General features: G+C 46.2%; 1 protein-coding gene across 5 annotated transcripts in view; it reads left to right on the plus strand.

The window, feature by feature from the left end:
- The window catches only part of SACS (sacsin molecular chaperone), an 81,402-nt gene that overhangs the window by 39,832 nt on the left and 23,524 nt on the right, over window positions 1-18,046 (plus strand). For 3 of the 5 annotated variants that reach the window (XM_019971503.2, XM_019971505.2, XM_019971504.2), the window contains 6 exons: window positions 7,497-7,584; window positions 8,683-8,768; window positions 9,432-9,543; window positions 13,418-13,564; window positions 15,533-17,015; window positions 17,527-17,618. In XM_019971503.2, the coding sequence (XP_019827062.2) occupies window positions 7,497-7,584; window positions 8,683-8,768; window positions 9,432-9,543; window positions 13,418-13,564; window positions 15,533-17,015; window positions 17,527-17,618 (2,008 nt within the window). Of the gene's footprint in view, window positions 1-361; window positions 5,600-7,496; window positions 7,585-8,682; window positions 8,769-9,431; window positions 9,544-13,417; window positions 13,565-15,532; window positions 17,016-17,526; window positions 17,619-18,046 lie in introns of those variants that run through there. The other 2 variants (XM_070800284.1, XM_070800285.1) reach the window with 2 other exon arrangements.

Genomic DNA, 18,046 nt, shown 5'->3' on the forward strand with positions numbered 1-18,046 from the left:
GGGTGGGGCCGGGGACCGGACAGGGGCCTTGGGGACGGGGGTCGGGGATGAGGAGGAGCGGGGATCGGGGGTCCTGGGGACGGGGATCGGGAATGGGGGGCGACAGGGGATGAGGGGGCCTGGGATGGGGAGCTAGGGATGGGGTGCCTGGGGATGGGGATCGGGGATGGGAGACAGGGGTTGGGGGGTCTGGGAACGGGGATGGGGATAGGGGGAACCCGGGACAGGGCGCCTGGGGAAGAGGATTAGGGATGGCTGGGGGCCGGGACGGGGCCCTGGGACGACGGAGCTTGGGGGCGGGGATCAGGGGCGGTGGTGGAGGACTGGAGGACCGGGGTCTGGGGGCGAGAGGCAGGGGACAGGGGCCCCAGGCTCCTGCCCGCCTGGAAGTCATCTTTCTCTGAGAATAGTGATCAGATGAGGTGGCTGTGTGCGCCTGTCACTGCTCAGATTTCTGTCGATTTGCCTTTTTAGCACTGTATCCCCTTCTCCCTTTTTGTCTGAATCTTCACTTCCTGAATTAAGATACTTTTCTGATGTGCGGTATAGCAAGCGGTTTTTTTTTTTTTTTTTATGGTTTGCTTATTCGGAGCCATCACCACTGAAGTGACTTCATCATTACTCATATTTTTCTGATTTTGTTATGCATTTGACTGGGATCTTGGTCAGTACCTTAGCTTTTTATGTTTTAGAAGTTCCCCCCATCTTTGAAGCACAGAAATTTAGGGCCGAGAAGGTCTTCAGGCATACTCTAACATGTAAGCCATTATTTTGAGGAGTAAATTTATATGAAAGCTTGTAAGATGCAAATGAATGACTTAATCAGAACTTTGGAAAACAGGAGTATTTCATGTTATATATAACCTTTAAGACTGGTGAAAATACTGCAGTTTTCCTAAAGGAGGTGTTAAATGGAGACATTTTACTAAAAACTAGCTTATTATTTTATCCTCGTAAATATCTTCACTTTTTAAGAGTTGAACCAGATACACAGGACTGCTTGAGTACCCAGGATGGCATTTCAAGTACTGGATTTCTTTACTGTTAATACCAGTACAGACATCGGTGACATACTTGGTGCCTGTGATTTTTAATCTCGCAGTGTAGTTCTGGCCTTTAGGGTGCCTGGTGCACCCTCCCGTTTCTTGCCTGCTTAAACAGCTTTCAGGTTAGCCTGTTCTTATGTTCCTTCAGGGATCAGTCCTCCTACTGCTTGGTCCCCAGGGTGTTTGGTGGTGGTCAGTGACTGGATCAGGGCTCTGGACAGGACAGAGGAGAAAACTCCTCGGCCTTACCTCTCTCTCTGCGTCCGCCTCCATCTCTTGACCTTCCTGCACATCCTCTCCTGGTCCTATACCTACCTTTTTGGTTGCTCCTCTGGATTTGCTTTGTCATCTTATCCTCTAGGTATGGTCATAGCCAAAGAGTCAGTTGTGGCTCAGTCTTGCCGTTGGTAGCGTTTCTGGATGCGTCTCTGCAGAGCACCCATGCGGGGTGGTGGGCGTGGGTGTGGCGTGCAGAGCGGTCGGATTGAGTGGGTGGGTGTGGAGAGTCTAGGTAGGAACCTTGTGCTCGTGTAAGTGGTGAGCTTTCAGACCTGTGCTGTAGAGTTTAAACCCAAAGGAAAGGATACATGGGGGGCTTTGTGAAAGACAGGGTTGTGTGGTACCAAATGGCCATGTGTATTTGTGCAAACAGTGGGAGAAATGGTGGGTGAGTGTTGGATGTAGAATAAAGGGGAAGGCCTTGCCAAGGATGTTCACAAGCCTTGAGCAGGACGGGAGGATAATTCTCAGCTGGCAGAGATGAGCAGGTCGCGGATGGGGGTGACCCAGGTTTCAGTTTGCTTTTATGTGTGTTTGAGCTTGTGCAGGACTTAAGCAGTTAGGACAGCACATGGAAAAGGGGGTGACCTAGATCTTGTTTCTGTATTACCAGTGGGTAACAGGGGCCAAATTAAGTAACACACGATAGACTTCTGTTTTCCTCTTCTGGTAGCAGTGGAATAAAATGAATTCTAATCAGTTGTACTGTTCATGGGGTTCTCAAGGCAAGAATACTGAAGTGGTTTGCCATTCCCTTCTCCACTGGACCACGTTGTGTCAGAACTCTCCACCATGACCCATCCATCTTGGGTGGCCCTACACAGCATGGCTCATAGTTTCATTGAGTTAGACAAGGCTGTGGTCCATGTGATCAGATTGGTTAGTTTCCTGTGATTGTAGTTTTCAGTCTGTCTGCCCTCTGATGGAGAAGGTTAAGAGGCTTATGGAAGCTTCCTTATGGGAGAAACTGACTGAGGGGGAAACTGGGGTCTTCTTCTGATGGGCAGGCCATGCTCAGTAAATCTTTAATCCAATTTTCTGTTGATGGCTGGGGCTGTGTTCCTTCCCTGTTGTTTGACCTGAGGCCAGACTATGGTGAAGTTAATGAAGGATAATAGTGACCTCCTTAAAAAGGTCCCTGCATGCACTGCTACACTCAGTGCCCCCAGCACTGCAGCAGGCCACCGCCGACCCATGCCTCCGCCAGAGACTCCTGGACACTCACGGGCAAGTCTGGATCAGTCTCTTGTGGGGTCACTGCTCCTTTCTCCTGGGTCCTGGTGCACATAAGATTCTGTTTGTGCCCACCAAGAGTTTGTTTCCCAGTCCTGTATAAGTTCTGATAGCTCTATGGTGGGGTTAATGGAGACCTCCTCCAAGAGGGCTTATGCCATACCCAGGTCTGCTGCACCTAGAGCCCTTGTCCCTGTGACAGTCCACTGCTGACCCGTACCTTCACTACTGCTGCTGCTGCTGCTAAGTCGCTTCAGTCGTGTCCGACTCTGTGCCACCCCATAGACGGCAGCCCACCAGGCTCCGCCTTCCCTGGGATTCTCCAGGCAAGAACACTGGAGTGGGTTGCTATTTCCTTCTCCAATGCATGAAAGTGAAAAGTGAAAGTTAAGTCACTCAGTCATGTCCAACTCTTCGCGACCCCACGGACTGCAGCCTACCAGGCTCCTCTGTCCATGGGATTTTCCAGGCAAGAGTACTGGAGTGGGTTGCCATTGCCTTCTCCGATGTACCTCCACAGGAGATGCTCAAACACAGATCTGTCTCAGTCCCTGTGGGTCTCTGGGTCCTGGTGTGCACAAGGTTTGTTTGAGTCCTCTGAGCATCTCTGGTGGGTATAGGGTTTGATTCTAAATGCGATTTCTCCTCTCCTACCACCTTGCTGGGGCTTCTCCTTTGTTCTCGCACGTAGGGTATCTTCTCACAGTTGCTCAAGTGCTGCGCAGCTGCCGCTCCAGCGCCTACCATCTTGCTGGGGCTTCTCTGCCCTTCAGAAGCAGAAGATATTAACAAGAGGTGGCAAGAATACACAAAAGAACTATACAAAAAACATCTTCATGACCCAGATGATCATGATGGTATAATCACCAACCTAGAGCCAGACATCCTGGAATGCGAAGTCAAGTGGGCCTTAGGAAGCATCTCTTCAAACAAAGCTAGTGGAGGTGATGGAATTCCAGTTGAGCTGTTTCAAATCCTAAAGGAATGATGCTTTGAACATGCTACACTCAATATGCCAGCAAATTTGGAAAACTCAGCAGTGGCCACAGGACTGGAAAAGGTTAGTTTTTATTCCTAGCCCAAAGAAAGGTAATGCGAAAAACTGCTCAAACTACTGCACAATTGCACTCATCTCACATGCTAGCAAAGTAATGCTCAAAATCCTCCAAACCAGGCTTTATCAGTACGTGAACTGTGAAACTTCCAGATGTTCAAACTGGATTTAGAAAAGGCAGAGGAACCAGAGATCAAATTGCCAACATCTGTTGGATCATCGAAAAACCAAGAGAGTTCCAGAAAAACATCTACTTCTGCTTTATTGACTATGCCAAAGCCTTTGACTGTGTGGACCACAACAAACTCTGGAAATTCTTAAAGAAGTTGGAATACCAGGCCATCTGACCTGCCTCTTGAGAAATCTGTATGCAGGTCAAGAAGCAACAGTTAGAACTGGACATGGAGCAACAGACTGGTTTTAAATAGGGAAAGGAGTACATCAAAGCAGTATATTGTCACCCTGCTTATTTAACTTATATGCAGAGTACATCATGAGAAATGCTGAGTTGGATGAAGCACAAGCTGAAATCAAGATTTCTGGGAGAAATATCAATAACCTCAGATATGCAGATGACACTGCCCTTATGGCAGAAAGTGAAGAAGAACTAAAGAGCCTCTTGATGAAAGTGAAAGTGGAGAGTGAAAAAGTTGGCTTAAAGCTCAACATTCAGAAAATGAAGATCATGGCATCTGGTCCCATTACTTCATGGCAAATAGATGAGGAAACAGTAGAAACAGTGACAGACTTTATTTTTGGGGCTCCAAAATCACTGCAGATGGTGACTGCAGGCATGAAATTAAAAGACGCTTGCTCCTTGGAAGAAAAGTTATGACTAACCTAGACAGCATATTAAAAAGCAGAGACATTACTTTGCCAACAAAGGTCTGTCTAGTCGAGGCTATGGTTTTTTCAATAGTCATGTATGGATGTGAGATTTGGACTATAAAGAAAGCTGAGCGCTGAAGAATTGATGCTTTTGGACTGTGGTGTTAGAAAAGACTCTTGAGAGTCCCTTGGACTGCAAGGAGCTCCAACCAGTCCATCCTAAAGGAGATCAGTTCTGAATATTCATTGGAAGGACTGATGCTAAAGCTGAAACTCCAATACTTTGGCCACCTGATGTGAAGAACTGACTCATTGGGAAAGACCCTGATGCTGGGAAAGATTGAAGGCAGGAGGAGAAGGGGACGACAGAGGATGAGGTGGTTGGATGGCATCACTGACTCAATGGACATGAGCTTGAGTGAACTCTGTGAGTTGGTGATGGGCAGGGAGGTCTGGCATGCTGTAGTCCATGAGGTCACAAAGAGTTGGACACAACTGAGTGACTGAACTGAACTGAACCGATCCAGTTCTAAGATCTCTGCTGTGTTAATGGTCTAGGGCATGGTGGCCCACAGATAGCTGTGGATCTGGTCCTGAAGCTCAAGGGCTAGAGGGCAGGGCTGGGGCCATGAGTTTGGGAACCACTTGATCAGGGCCTTTCTCTTTCTGCATCTTGGTAAGCTCACTGGGGAAATGATTAATGTTTGCTGGGCAGTCAACTGTGTTCCACATACTGTTCTGTTGGTGACTTTGCCCATGTCATCTCGTTTACTATGCAGGACAGCCAGCCTCATGAGAGAGTTGTGATTGGTCCGTCCTGCAGAAGAGTAAAACTAAGAGTCAGAGAGATGAAGGATCCAATCAGGATTCAAACCCATGTGTGTCTGATTCCAAAGTCCACACCAGAAAGAACCTGTCAGGCTGTCAATCGGGAATAAATGAAAGTTAAATGTAAAGTTCTTTAAAACAAAGAAGAACTTAAACTAGTAAAGGTGATCTTTGAACTCAAGTTTGGAGCTCTCCCAGAAAACAATCAGAGGGTGTAATTCTCTCCTGATGCAGAAGATGAGCTGTGACTTCTACTGAACTGGTGACCTTAGTGATGCCAACATGTACTGTCAAGAAGGGTCTCTTTTACATAAGTGAACCTTTCACAGAGGTGAATTTCTTTTCCTCTTTATCCAGTGTTGCTCAGAACTTTTGAGATTTGAATTATTGATGAGAATTCTAAATATTTCATGGTGTGCAAGAAACTGGTTTTGGTTGGTTATGGACTTAGGAGTGGGCTCTTACAATACTTGGTCCTCAGTCTTTCCAGGTCCCCTGCCATCCTCCTCCTCCTTGTCTCTCTTGCTTCTCCTGGTCTGGAAGAGGGGTCTATGCGTTGTTCCCTCCACCTCCTGTCCCGTGAAGAGAGGAAAACTGCTCACTAGAACTGTGTGTCTTCCTGACTCTTTCTCCTCCAGCCAAATCTGCTTGAACCTCAAACCGGGATGTGGGAAGTATTGTTACCTTTTATTTAGCTCATCAGAAATGTGCCTATCAACCCTTGAATCTTGAGAGACTCCTTGTGCTCTTGACAACTGAACAAAGGAAAAGTATTGGGAGATCCAGATGCAGTTAATATTATACTATTTGCTTCACAATGATTGTTTCATGGAAAATGAAAATGAGCATCGCTGAGGTTTTTAAAGAAGACTAGGGCTGACCTGACGGAGAAGGCAATGGCACCCCACTGCAGTACTCTTGCCTGGAAAATACCATGGATGGAGGAGCCTGGTAGGCTGCAGTCCATGGGGTCACGAAGAGTCAGACACGACTGAACGACTTCACTTTCACTTTTCACTTTCATGCATTGGAGAAGGAAATGGCAACCCACTCCAGTGTTCTTGCCTGGAGAATCCCAGCGACGGGGGAGCCTGGTGGGCTGCCGTCTATGGGGTCATACAGAGTCGGACACGACTGACTTGACGCAGCAGCAGCAGCAGCAGCAGCAGGGCTGACCTGAACAGAGACCCAAATGTTCACGTTATTTTGTAATCATTCTGTTCTAAAAACAAAATACAAAGACTGAAATCGGCAACTTTTAAGGTTTCATTGCCTCTGGAGATGGATATGACCAGCTTTGCTTGGTTGAGTGACTTAAGGTCTCAAGAGAGAGGCCCAAGCAGAACCCCCAGATCTTGGCAGGCTCAGGAGGGAACGCAGGTACACTGCTGGGTTCTCTCTGCTGCTTGAGTTCTCTTTGGGAGAATTACTGCCTGAGATAGGCCACTGATTACAATCTGCCAGAAGCATCCAGTGTCGGAGTCACACAGCCAGTCATGTCTGTTGTCACTAACAGGCTTCTACAGCGTGTGTTCTTCCTTTCAAGTCCTCCTTAAAACCTGGAGACATGGTCCTTGGTACAAACTTCTGCTTCCCTTCCTGGCATTCTTCTTTAAATGTACCTTAGCTAACTGAGTTGAACTACTAATCCTTGGCTTATGCATAGCTCTCTTTTAGTCATCAATTAATTATTAATAGAATGAACAGCCACGAACCCATCATTCAACTGAAGCACTGGAACAGTGTTAACAGTCTCTCTTGGCCTCAGTGCTTTTCTTCCATGGCTTGTGTCCCTGTCTCTTTATTTGTAATTATTTAAGGAAAAATCAGGTGGCTCTGTGGTAGAGAACCCACCTGCTAATGCAGGAGATGCAGGAGATGCTGGTTCAATCCCTGGGTGGGGAAGATCCCCTGGAGGAGGAAACAGCAAGCCACTCCAGTATTCTTGCTAGAGAATCCCATGGACAGAGAAACCTGGGCCACAATCCACAGGGTCGAAAAGAGTCAGACATGATTGAGTGACTGACACACGCACACAAGGAAGAGCCATTTAAATTTTTAAATAAAATTTTTGACTAAATTTTGTTCTCTGAAATATTCACTTCTCCAGAGCAACTTATTTCCTGATTAGAACACTTAACAAACATTAAGTGAAACAGAATGAGGTAAAGTTTTGAATTTATAGAAGTAGGAACTGTATTGCTTTTCATACATTTTCTTTTTTTCAGTTATCTGACTGGATCAAGATTGGAGATCTGACCTCCCAGAACTGTCATCTTTTTGTAAACCTTCAATCAAAAGGCTTAAAAGGGGGAGGTATACCACTGACTTTACTAGGAGTCAATTCCATTTTTAATTGCATAAAGATAATGTTTTAAAAATGAAATGAAAGTACATACCACTGGGATGTGATGAGGGCATGTCAGGGTCAGAGAAGCACACATGGGTGGAGTGAGCCTCCCTTGGGGTGAGCTGTCTGCGGGTTGGGTTCTGTGGGGTTTGGTGGTGGTGGGTCGTTGTACTAGAACGATGCAGATTAATTAAGACTGAGGTTTTGTCATCAGCACAGATTTCGTTTTTGCTTATAAACATGTATTTTTTTCTGTACATGTAGGAAATTACTTTCCCTCCCCTGTTCTCCCTACACTTTGTTGTCCCCTGTTTGAAGGTGACCTGGTTGGCCTGTCCTGAAAGTCTCCAGTTTAGGAGAGACGGAGGGTATGGGAACCAGACAGCCATTGGAATGCTGCCTGTGCCACATTTCAGAACAGTGAGAACGGTGGTTGATTTGAGAATAATATTAAGGCTGGCATGACAGGCACTTCCATCTCTGGCTTCTTAGATGCAAAGGCTTCTCTGGTGGTTCAGCAGTAAAGAATCTGCCTGCAATTCAGGAGACACAGGTTCAGTCCCTGGGTTGGGAAGATCCCCTGGAGAAGGAAATGGCAACCCACTCCACTATTCTTGCCTGGAGAATCCCGTGGACAGAGGAGCCTGGCGGGCTGCAGTCAATAGGGTTACAAAGAGTCAGACACGACTTAGCGACAAAAACCACCTCCAAAGCACCCATAAAATAGCGCCATTTATTTCATTTGCTTTGGAAAATAGCAGCTCCCCATGCTCTTTATTTTTGAGTTAATAATCTTATGTGACATTTAGGATTTTTTTTAGTGTTTTTTAAAACCCAAATTTGTAATTTAATTAAGAAGTTTCAGATTTGATAAAATTGAGTCTACTCTACTTTGTACTGAAGCTGTGTAGTCAGGTAGGTTTTCATACCAGAGGGCTGCAGTGACGTGTGTGAAGTAAGAATTGCACAGCTTTACTGTCTCTAAGAACCAAATGGTATTCATTATTTGTAAAGGCTATTAATGATTTAATAACAATCATGTTGGAACGTGTTCTCTCTTTTAGGTCGATTTGGTCAAACGACGCCACCGCTTGTGGACTTCCTCAAGGACATCTTGAGACGGTACCCAGAAGGAGGGCAGATTCTGAAGGTAGGGCAGGGTGGCATGCATGTGCACCTCCATGCTGGTAACCATGAGATGAGAGAGATTACCAGGAAGTCCTGTTCGTGTTTGCATTTTAACGCTTTGTCTAGATTTGAATGGCTGTATCTGTTTCCCTCTGCACCTGCCGTGCATGTGCTGAACAGGACGGCTTGAGATGCAGTTGGCATGAATGTGTGAGGGTTCAGAGGCAAAGGGGCCCCTGTGTGCTGGAGTCAAGCAGTGTTGCTCTACTAATGCTTTTTTGGGGCAATTTTTATATAATTACATATTGTAATTTTGTGAATTTATGTAAAACATTGTGCAGGAGCATTGCAAACCAACCAGCTGACCAAATAAAATAATACTAAACCCACAGTCAGGGGCCATGAACCCATGCCTGCCTGACTCCTGGATTTAGAAGTTTGCTTTTTGGGTGAGTGTATTTAAAAGGATAATTGTTTTAGTTCAGTATTTGTATTTACGATATATCCTTTTAGTTTGAATACACTCATTAAATAAACTAAACAAGCAAACCTACAAAGACCAGCTCGTGATCCAGATAGTGGGTTTCCTTTACTTATGTTTAAATGCTTTTTACATATTCGAGGTGAATACAAGGTGGGCAGATTACTGTTTTATTAACTATTACTCTTTCTGGTGTATTTCTAGGAATTAATTCAGAATGCAGAAGATGCTGGGGCCACAGAAGTTAAGTTCTTGTATGATGAGACTCAGTATGGAACACAGACTCTCTGGTCGAAAGACATGGCACAATATCAGGGTAAGAGTCAGTCGTTAGTCAGGGGCATGTTTTATTCTGTGCACTAACAGGTGAATTTCATGGTTTACAGTACAGCGTTCAGTGCATGGTCACATTACCACCTCTCCTTCAATTCTCTGCGTATTTAACTCCACTTCTTCAGAGGTTTTCTCTGCTTTTCGTGGGCAACTGTCTCTGCTAGTTGGTATTTTTACAGAACAGAAAAGAATAAAAATCTTAAAACTCAGAGTAACAAACAGTGTAAATACGTAAACCTCTTATTCTACTCAGTAAACTTGTGAGCCTTTTATATTGTTAGCAAGATAGAATGGCACGCTTTCCAAAGAGAACACTTCTTTGCATTTGGAAAGAAGTTAGAGGTGGTGTTTTTTTTTTTAATCTCAGTTTTATTTATTTATTTTACTTAACAATATTGTATTGGTTTTGCCGTACATTGACATGAATCCACCATGGGTGTACATGTGTTCCCCATCCTGAACCCCCCTCCCTCCCTCTGCATCCCATCCCTCTGGGTCATCCCAGTGCACCAGCCCCAAGTACCCTGTATCATGCCTCGAACCTAGACTGGCGATTTGTTTCACATGAGAGGCTGTGGTTTTTTGTCTTACTTTCTGCTGTGAGAGGTGCCCTTGGAGTATTTTGAAGGGAGGTGGGAAGAAATACTAGAGAGGATAGAGTAAGGAGAATGAAAGGAAAGACAGTAGGAACCATAACTAACACATGGACTCCTGAAGCCCTGCGTTGTGAAGTGCTGCGTTGAAAAGGGTATTCATCACTTGCAGAGCAGCATTAAAGTCTACAGAATGATTGTGAATGACTGTTTGTGGTGGAAAGTCATTGAGAAAAGGGAAGATCAAGTCAGACTTCCCTGGACATACTTTTTTAGAGAGGTGTAAATCATATATTCTTTAAAAGATGTTTTATGATTTAGGAGGATAATCAACATTACTGTTAAATATTTAAATACTAAATATTTAGCATTTATGATAGCTCATATGTTTATTCTTATGATGTGGAAGTTGCATTTTTTTTTTTTATTCTATAAAGAGATGAGATGTAACATGTTAAGAGGTTTTCATTCTAGTCTTGACTCCTGCCACCTTTGCTGATCTCAGGCAAGCTCAGTTTTACAGTGAGAGGATGAAACCAGTAGGTTTCCTGGCCCTGAGAGTCTGTGATATAAGCATTGTTGAAAGACACTTAGTGCAGATGTGACGGACTTCTGTCTAAGTCCCGATCCTGCTTGGGGCTGCCCGTGCTCCACGTCCATGGGCGCTGGTACCCAGTGTCAGCTCTGCCCCTCGAGTTCCTCCCTGGGCCTGAGTGGAGCTTGAGCCTGGTGGCATGTCAGCCTGCTTGTCCATGGACTGGCGAGGACACGGCCACCCCCAGTTACTCTGAGGGTCCCAGGAGCTTGCGTGTGTCGCCATGCTCTCTGTCTGGCATCATTCTGCTGGTCGGAGTGTCCTGTAGAGCTGTAAATGGGAAGAGATCCTGGAGGTGTTTTGCTTCTCAGCTCTTTCATGTCTAGGAGTTTTTGCTATTTAGCTGAGTCAGTGATGTCACATTAGACAGATTTTTAAAACTTGGATGTCCAGAAGGAGCTGAACACGATTGTGATCTCTTTGAAAGTGAAAGTTGCTCAGTCATGTCTGACTCTTTGCGACCCCATGGACTATAGTGTTAGTTGCTCAGTTCATGTCTGACTCTTTTCGACCCCACGGACTACCACGCTCCTTGGTGCATGGGATTTTCCAGGCAAGTGTACTGGAGTGGGTTGCCATTTCCTTCTCCAGGGGATCTTCCTGACCGAGGGATCGAACCCAGGTCTCTTGCATTGTAGGCAGATGTTTTACCATCTGAGCCACCAGCGAAGCCCTGGTAATCTCTTTCAGTTCAGTTCAGTTCAGTTCAGTCGCTCAGTCGTGTCCGACTCTTTGTGACCCCATCAGTCGCAGCACGCCAGGCCTCCCTGTCCATCACCAACTCCCGGAGTTCACTCAGACTCACGTCCATCGAGTCAGTGATGCCATCCAGCCATCTCATCCTCTGTCGTCCCCTTCTCCTCCTGCCCCCAATCCCTCCCAGTATCCAGGTCTTTTCCAATGAGTCAACTCTTTGCATGAGGTGGCCAAAGTACTGGAGTTTCAGCTTTAGCATCATTCCTTCCAAAGAAATCCCAGGGCTGATCTCCTTCAGAATGGACTGGTTGGATCTCCTTGCAGTCCAAGGGACTCTCAAGAGTCTTCTCCAACACCACAGTTCAAAAGCATCAATTCTTCAGCCCTCAGCTTTCTTCACAGTCCAACTCTCACAAGCATCTGAATGCAGAGTTCCAAAGAATAGCAAGAAGAGATAAGAAAGCCTTCCTCAGTGATCAATGCAAAGAAATAGAGGAAAACAACAGAATGGGAAAGACTAGAGATCTCTTCAAGAAAATTAGAGATACCAAAGGAACATCTCATGCAAAGATGGGCTCAATAAAGGACAGAAATGGTATGAACCTAACAGAAGCAGAAGATATTAAGAAGAGGTGGCAAGAATACACAGAAAAACTGTACAAAAAAGATCTTCTCAACCAAGATAATCACGAAGGTGTTTTCACTCACCTAGACCCAGACATCCTGGCATGTGAAGTCAAGTAGGCCTTAGAAAGCATGACTACGAACAAAGCTAGTGGAGGTGATGGCATTCCAGTTGAGCTATTTCAAATCCTGAAAGATGATGCTGTGAAAGTGCTGCACTCAATATGCCAGCAAATTTGGAAAACTCAGCAGTGACCACAGGACTGGAAAAGGTCAGTTTTCATTCCAATCCCAAAGAAAGGCAATGCCAACTAGTGCTCAAACTACCGCACAATTGCACTCATCTCACACGCTAGTAAAGTAATGCTCAAAAGTCTCCAAGCCAGGCTTCAGCAATACGTGAACCGTGAACTTCCAGATGTTCAAGCTGGTGATCTATTTAACTAACGTCTATTGAGGGCGCTTTGTGCTCATGGTGTGTGAGTGGTTTTTCTCACATTCAGACAAGAGTGGTGTCTTGGCTGGTGTCATCTTCTTGGATTACCGTTTTTTCCCCTTTACGGACGCTTAGTGTTGTAGATGAGAACTCTTGAGTTCAACTTGTTTTTGTTTCTTTTATATAATGAGAAGACAGAAGACTCAGAATGTGTCTGATGAGAGAGATCCAATGCAGAAAAATGAGAGATTTCCTCAGTTTCTCACTTTACTAAGGACTTCAAGGGTGTAGTTAATTAGGAGCTACAAGTGAAGGAAGGGCAGGGCCTCCCAGAAGCCAGGGGCTCCCAGAGCCCACCCACGCCCTTCCTGCTATGTGGGACACACCATGATCTCCATGTGGTCAACCTTCCTGTAGTAACCTCTTAGGCTTGGGTTTTTCATGTCTCTACTTTGACTATTTTACAGATATTTTACAGTCATGCCATTTTTGTAACATAGATTATAACCAGCATCCCCATATCTGTGCTTGAATTCATAGGCACGTGAAAAGCATTATTTTAACATGGTTTCTTTAGTCTTCTCAGTACATTTATAGGTAATTCCATTTACAAAAATATATAAGTAAATATGTTAGGGTCAAGTTTTACAAAGTAGTACACTGTGATTAATTTTCTTGTTTGTGCTGTGTTTTCAGTATCTAAGCACTATAATTTTTCCTCTTTGGATTTTGGGTCAACAATACTGTTTTTATTGTGAGAGCAACCAAACGGTGATACTGGATCAGTCACTGTTTTCAGTTCTTTCTGTCTTTTCATCAAATAAGCATTATTACATAGAGGAAGTTTGTATAGGAGAAGTGAGTGTCCAAGCTCCCTTCTTTCTAAGCCCCTTCCTGTGCATCTTGACCCCAGGGCCTGCTCTCTATGTGTACAACAATGCGGTGTTCACCCCGGAGGACTGGCACGGCATTCAGGAAATAGCGCGGAGCAGGAAGAAGGACGACCCTTTGAAGGTTGGAAGATTTGGAATTGGCTTCAATTCTGTCTATCATATCACAGGTGTGGTATTTGCTTTTCAGTCTTGAGATTCAAAGTTATTTTAGCCTCTGATTTGTATATTATTGGGTAAACTTCAGAGACAATATTGAACGCCAATGAAATTTCAGTGTGTCTTGTGTTTTCTCTAGTTATCTTGGTAACCATATCAAATCTTCATCGTGTGATGCAAAAGTTAATGTCATCATTTTCGGTGGAATCAATGTAGTATAGTCAGTTACTTTATGTGAAGTTTGAGACTTTACATCAGCAGCTGAAAGCCTACTACATCAGCAGTTGAAAGCCTATACAAAATTGTTACTCTAAAAACTTTTGCACTGCAAATTTTTGAGTCAGGCAAACTGGTTTTCACAGATTTTCTTATACATATTTTTAAATAACAGGAAGAAGGAAATATAATATCCAATGGTACGTAACTGACACAGAAGAGAACTTTAAAATGATCTGATTTCTCACTTTCCCTATAGAAATTTTGCTCTTCTTAAACTTGAGTATTTTGATGATTACTTTGAAGTCATGTTTGGAATCTAGAAAGAATATGAGGTTTCTGATTCAGTTATACTAGGAAATACTTATAATTTTTAGGGCTGTTCTTCTGGAACCAGAGTTCTTAGTATTTACTGTGGTTTTGAGATAAAACTTTTTAATGAAATAAGCACCAGTTATGGCTTAATTTGGAACTGTTTTTGCATTTTGAACTTGCAGGAGAAGAAGGGGCTGTGCTGGCAGAGTTCTAGCTGTTGTTAGAATAACATTAATTGATCGCCCAAACTGGGGTAGTCCTGAGGGTTAAGAAGTGATATTATTCTTGGCCACTGGCCCGAATTGGGACTGCCCTGAGCAAGTGGGACGCAGAAGCATCCTCACCATGGCCCATTTTTAGCAAATCTATTTTTAAAATTGCATTTACAGTGTTATAATGTATACTATTGTGTTAAGTATATTATGTATTATATAATAAAACTGATGAAGTCATTATGTTATATAACAATTATGTGAATATTAACAGTCATGTGTTCAACTATTTGTGAGTTATTCCTCACATCTGTGACATGCAGTGGTTTTTAAATTTTATGGGGACACACTTGTGCATTGCATAAGTGTAGAGCCTGTTGTCAGGGATGTATTGTCCAGAGAGTCCCCTGGCGGCAGGTATCTGCTCTCACTGTGGGTTTGTTCCCTGTCTGAGAACCAGCACACTTATGTGGGATGGGTTCCCTGGGTGCTGACCTCTAATCCAAGGACTTTCCAAGGTCATTAGTTCTGCTCTCCAGCCACCAGTCTTCTCCCTGACATAGTTTCAGTAATGGGAGTGCAGAAGGGACTGTGGACAATGAGGGGCTGTGGACCAGCCTTGTTGACTGGACGTGGTGGTGGGCTGGTGGACATAACATTGCCTACTAAAAATACCCCAGAGCCCAGGATTTGGTGCTTGTGATGCCTAAGCCTGTAGTCGGTGACCCTGCGTGTCATGGGTGGACCCCATAGAGGTCTTGTGTGAAGGTTAGGTCCTCAAGTTACTGTCCATTTCAGACTCGCTCTGGGACGCATGCTTGAGATCACTTGTTCTTTCTTATTCTCTCAGAGAATCTGTGGTTGAAATTTTATTTTGCACACAGGCTACAATTCTGTTCTGTTTAGTTGGGTTCACAAGGTTCTAGGGAGAGTGTAAATATCCAAATATTCCTTATGTATTTTAATTAATTTAGTAAATGCTTGAAGATACATCTTAGGTTTTCACAATAATCACTTAAACCCTCTCAATACCTGGTGCTTTTTGAATCTAAAGAGAAATCATTTTTTGCATTCAAAGAATTGTGTTTCCAAAGCAAGACTTAGTTCATTTTTAGATAACTCTATTTAGAATCCTTCTGTGGCTCATGCTTCTCCGTGTGTAACTGTGTAGTGTAATTGTGATTATCAGTGTCGGTATAGGTCAGAGTTGATGGTGACTTGAATTTTCCTTTGCAGATGTTCCTTGCATCTTTAGTGGTGACCAGATTGGCATGTTAGATCCTCATCAGACACTTTTCGGTCCACATGAATCAGGCCAGTGTTGGAATCTCAGAGATGACAGCAAAGAAATTAGCGAGCTTTCAGACCAGTTTGCGCCGTTTATTGGCCTTTTTGGAAGCACCAAGGAGACGTTTGTGAAGGGCAGCTTCCCTGGGACGTTCTTCCGTTTCCCGCTTCGGCGGCAGCCCTCCCAGCTCAGCGGGACCCTCTACAACAAGCAAAAGGTACTGGAGCTGTTTGAGTCCTTCCAGGCGGACGCGGACACGGTGCTGCTCTTCCTGAAGAATGTGCAGGACGTGTCTCTGCACGTCCGCGAGGCCGACGGCTCGGAGAAGCTGGTCTTCAGAGTGACGGCTCGCGAGCCGGCAGCGCCAGCGCCAGAGCGGCCAGGGGCGGTGGAGGCGCTGGGGGCCGCCCTCAGTGATTACTGTGAGCGGGTGCCCAGCGGCGGCGTCACGTGCGTCACGTACCCGGTGAGCATAGTCCTGGAGGACGGGGACGCCCAGGGCGCCCGGGAAACGTCTTGGCTGGTGTGCAACAGCGTGGGAGGCCGGGGCCTTAGCGCGCAGCTGGACGCGCTGGCAGACGAGCTGCGCTTCGTCCCTGTCATCGGCATCGCCACGCCCCTGTCGGGTCTGGCTGAGGAGCACGGGGCAGCTGGATTCTCAGGGAAAGCCTTCTGCTTCCTCCCCTTACCGCCGGGCGAGGAGAGCCGGACTGGGCTCCCGGTCCACGTCAGTGGCTTCTTCGGCCTGACGGACAACCGTAGGAGCATCAAGTGGCGGGAGCTGGACCAGTGGAGGGACCCGGCCGCTGTGTGGAACGAGCTGCTCGTGCTGAGTGTGGTGCCCAGGGCCTACGCCGCCCTCATCCTCGACGCCGTCGCCCGCCTGCGGGCCGGCTGCAGCCCTGGGCTGCCGCTCTCGGTGGCCGGGGTCTACGGGCTGTGGCCCGACGCTGCTCAGGTCAAGCTGCCCTGGCGCCCGGCGCTGGAGCCGCTGTTCCAGGAGCTCTTCCAGCACGAGGTGCTGCCCTCCCTGGGCGGCCACTGGGTCCCCCTGGAGCAGGCATGCTTCTCGGACCTGGACGAGGGCCTGGACTACGCCCCGGCCGTGCTCCGCTTCCTGCAGCGCTCGGGGAAGGAGGTGGTCCGGGTCCCGGCCCACCTGGCTGCCGCCGCGCAGCTCATGGCCTCCAGCGCCGGGCCGCTGACGCAGGTGACGCCTGCGTGGACCCGGCAGGTGCTGCGGAAGGTGGGCCTGGGCGGCGCGAGTGCGCCGGAGAGGCTGCATCTGCTGGAGTTCGTGCTCTCCGACCAGGCCTACAGCGAGCTGCTGGGGCTGGAGCTGCTGCCGCTGCAGAGCGGGGCCTTCCTCCCCTTCTCCTCGTCCGCCTGCGACCAGGACGTGATCTACATTGCCTCAGAGGAGCACCCCAGGTAGGCGGGGCACACGTCGGTGTGCGTGCGGCCTTAGGGGGCTCTGCAGAGCTGCTCCATTAGAAATAACACACCATTACGTTCTAAGGTGGAAGGGCCTCCAGATGTTTACGCGTTAAAAAGCGGTCCAAGCCATTGTTGTTCCTGGAAATTCTAATAACAGAACGTAGAAAAGAATGGCTACAAAGAGCTAGTAATAACTAAAGTTAGTCAAAAGGAAATTATTTTGATGAAATTAAATTCACAAATAACTCGGTAATTATAGCTCAGGATGCCTATTGACATTTCAGGGAATACAGTGCATGTTTCTCTAAGGTGTTCTGGGCTGTCCCTGGGTTTGCATGCTGCCTCAGGGTTTAAAGCCACACCTGGATAGGACTGGATTACAAGGATTGCGTGTGATTGAGGTGTGCCTTATAATTTAGGTAAAATAGTGAGCACATATAACTGGCTTGAAATTATATCATTGAACTTATCTACTTAAAATTGCTGCATTTCTGTCACTTTTTAGGTCCCTTTTCCCAGGTCTTGAAGGAAGATTTCTTTTGGATAATTTGAAGCCTCACCTTCTAGCTGCTTTAAAGGAAGCTGCCCAAACCCGAGGTATTATAGCTATTTTAGCTTTTTAAAAATAAGTGTAATTATAAAAATGTGAACAATTTATGTGTTTCCTGTTAAGTTGAATGAGTATGGAATTGCCTATTGGTCAGCAGCCCCATGTGGTTCAACCTCATGTACTCGTGGTTTGAGATGTGTCAGTCGTGGATGCTGACGTCTGTCCGAATGCAAAGGTGGTCCTGTGTTTAGAAACCTGTGTTTAGGGTTCGGGTATGGCAGTGGTCCTCACCCCTGCACAGTGCCTCACGGGCCTGCATGCTTCCCCATTTCTTTCCCCTTTTTTGCCCCCGGCCTCCTCCCTGGTGGGCTACGTGGCGGTGAGAGCGCTGCTGTGGGTTAGGTGGACATGCAAGGGGAGACGGGGTCCGCCTGCTCTGCCCCTACATCACCTGCCTCCAGGGTTCCACATGGTT

Source organism: Bos indicus, chromosome 12 (assembly GCF_029378745.1).
Source record: "Bos indicus isolate NIAB-ARS_2022 breed Sahiwal x Tharparkar chromosome 12, NIAB-ARS_B.indTharparkar_mat_pri_1.0, whole genome shotgun sequence".
In the NCBI taxonomy this organism is placed as follows: Eukaryota; Metazoa; Chordata; class Mammalia; order Artiodactyla; family Bovidae; genus Bos; species Bos indicus.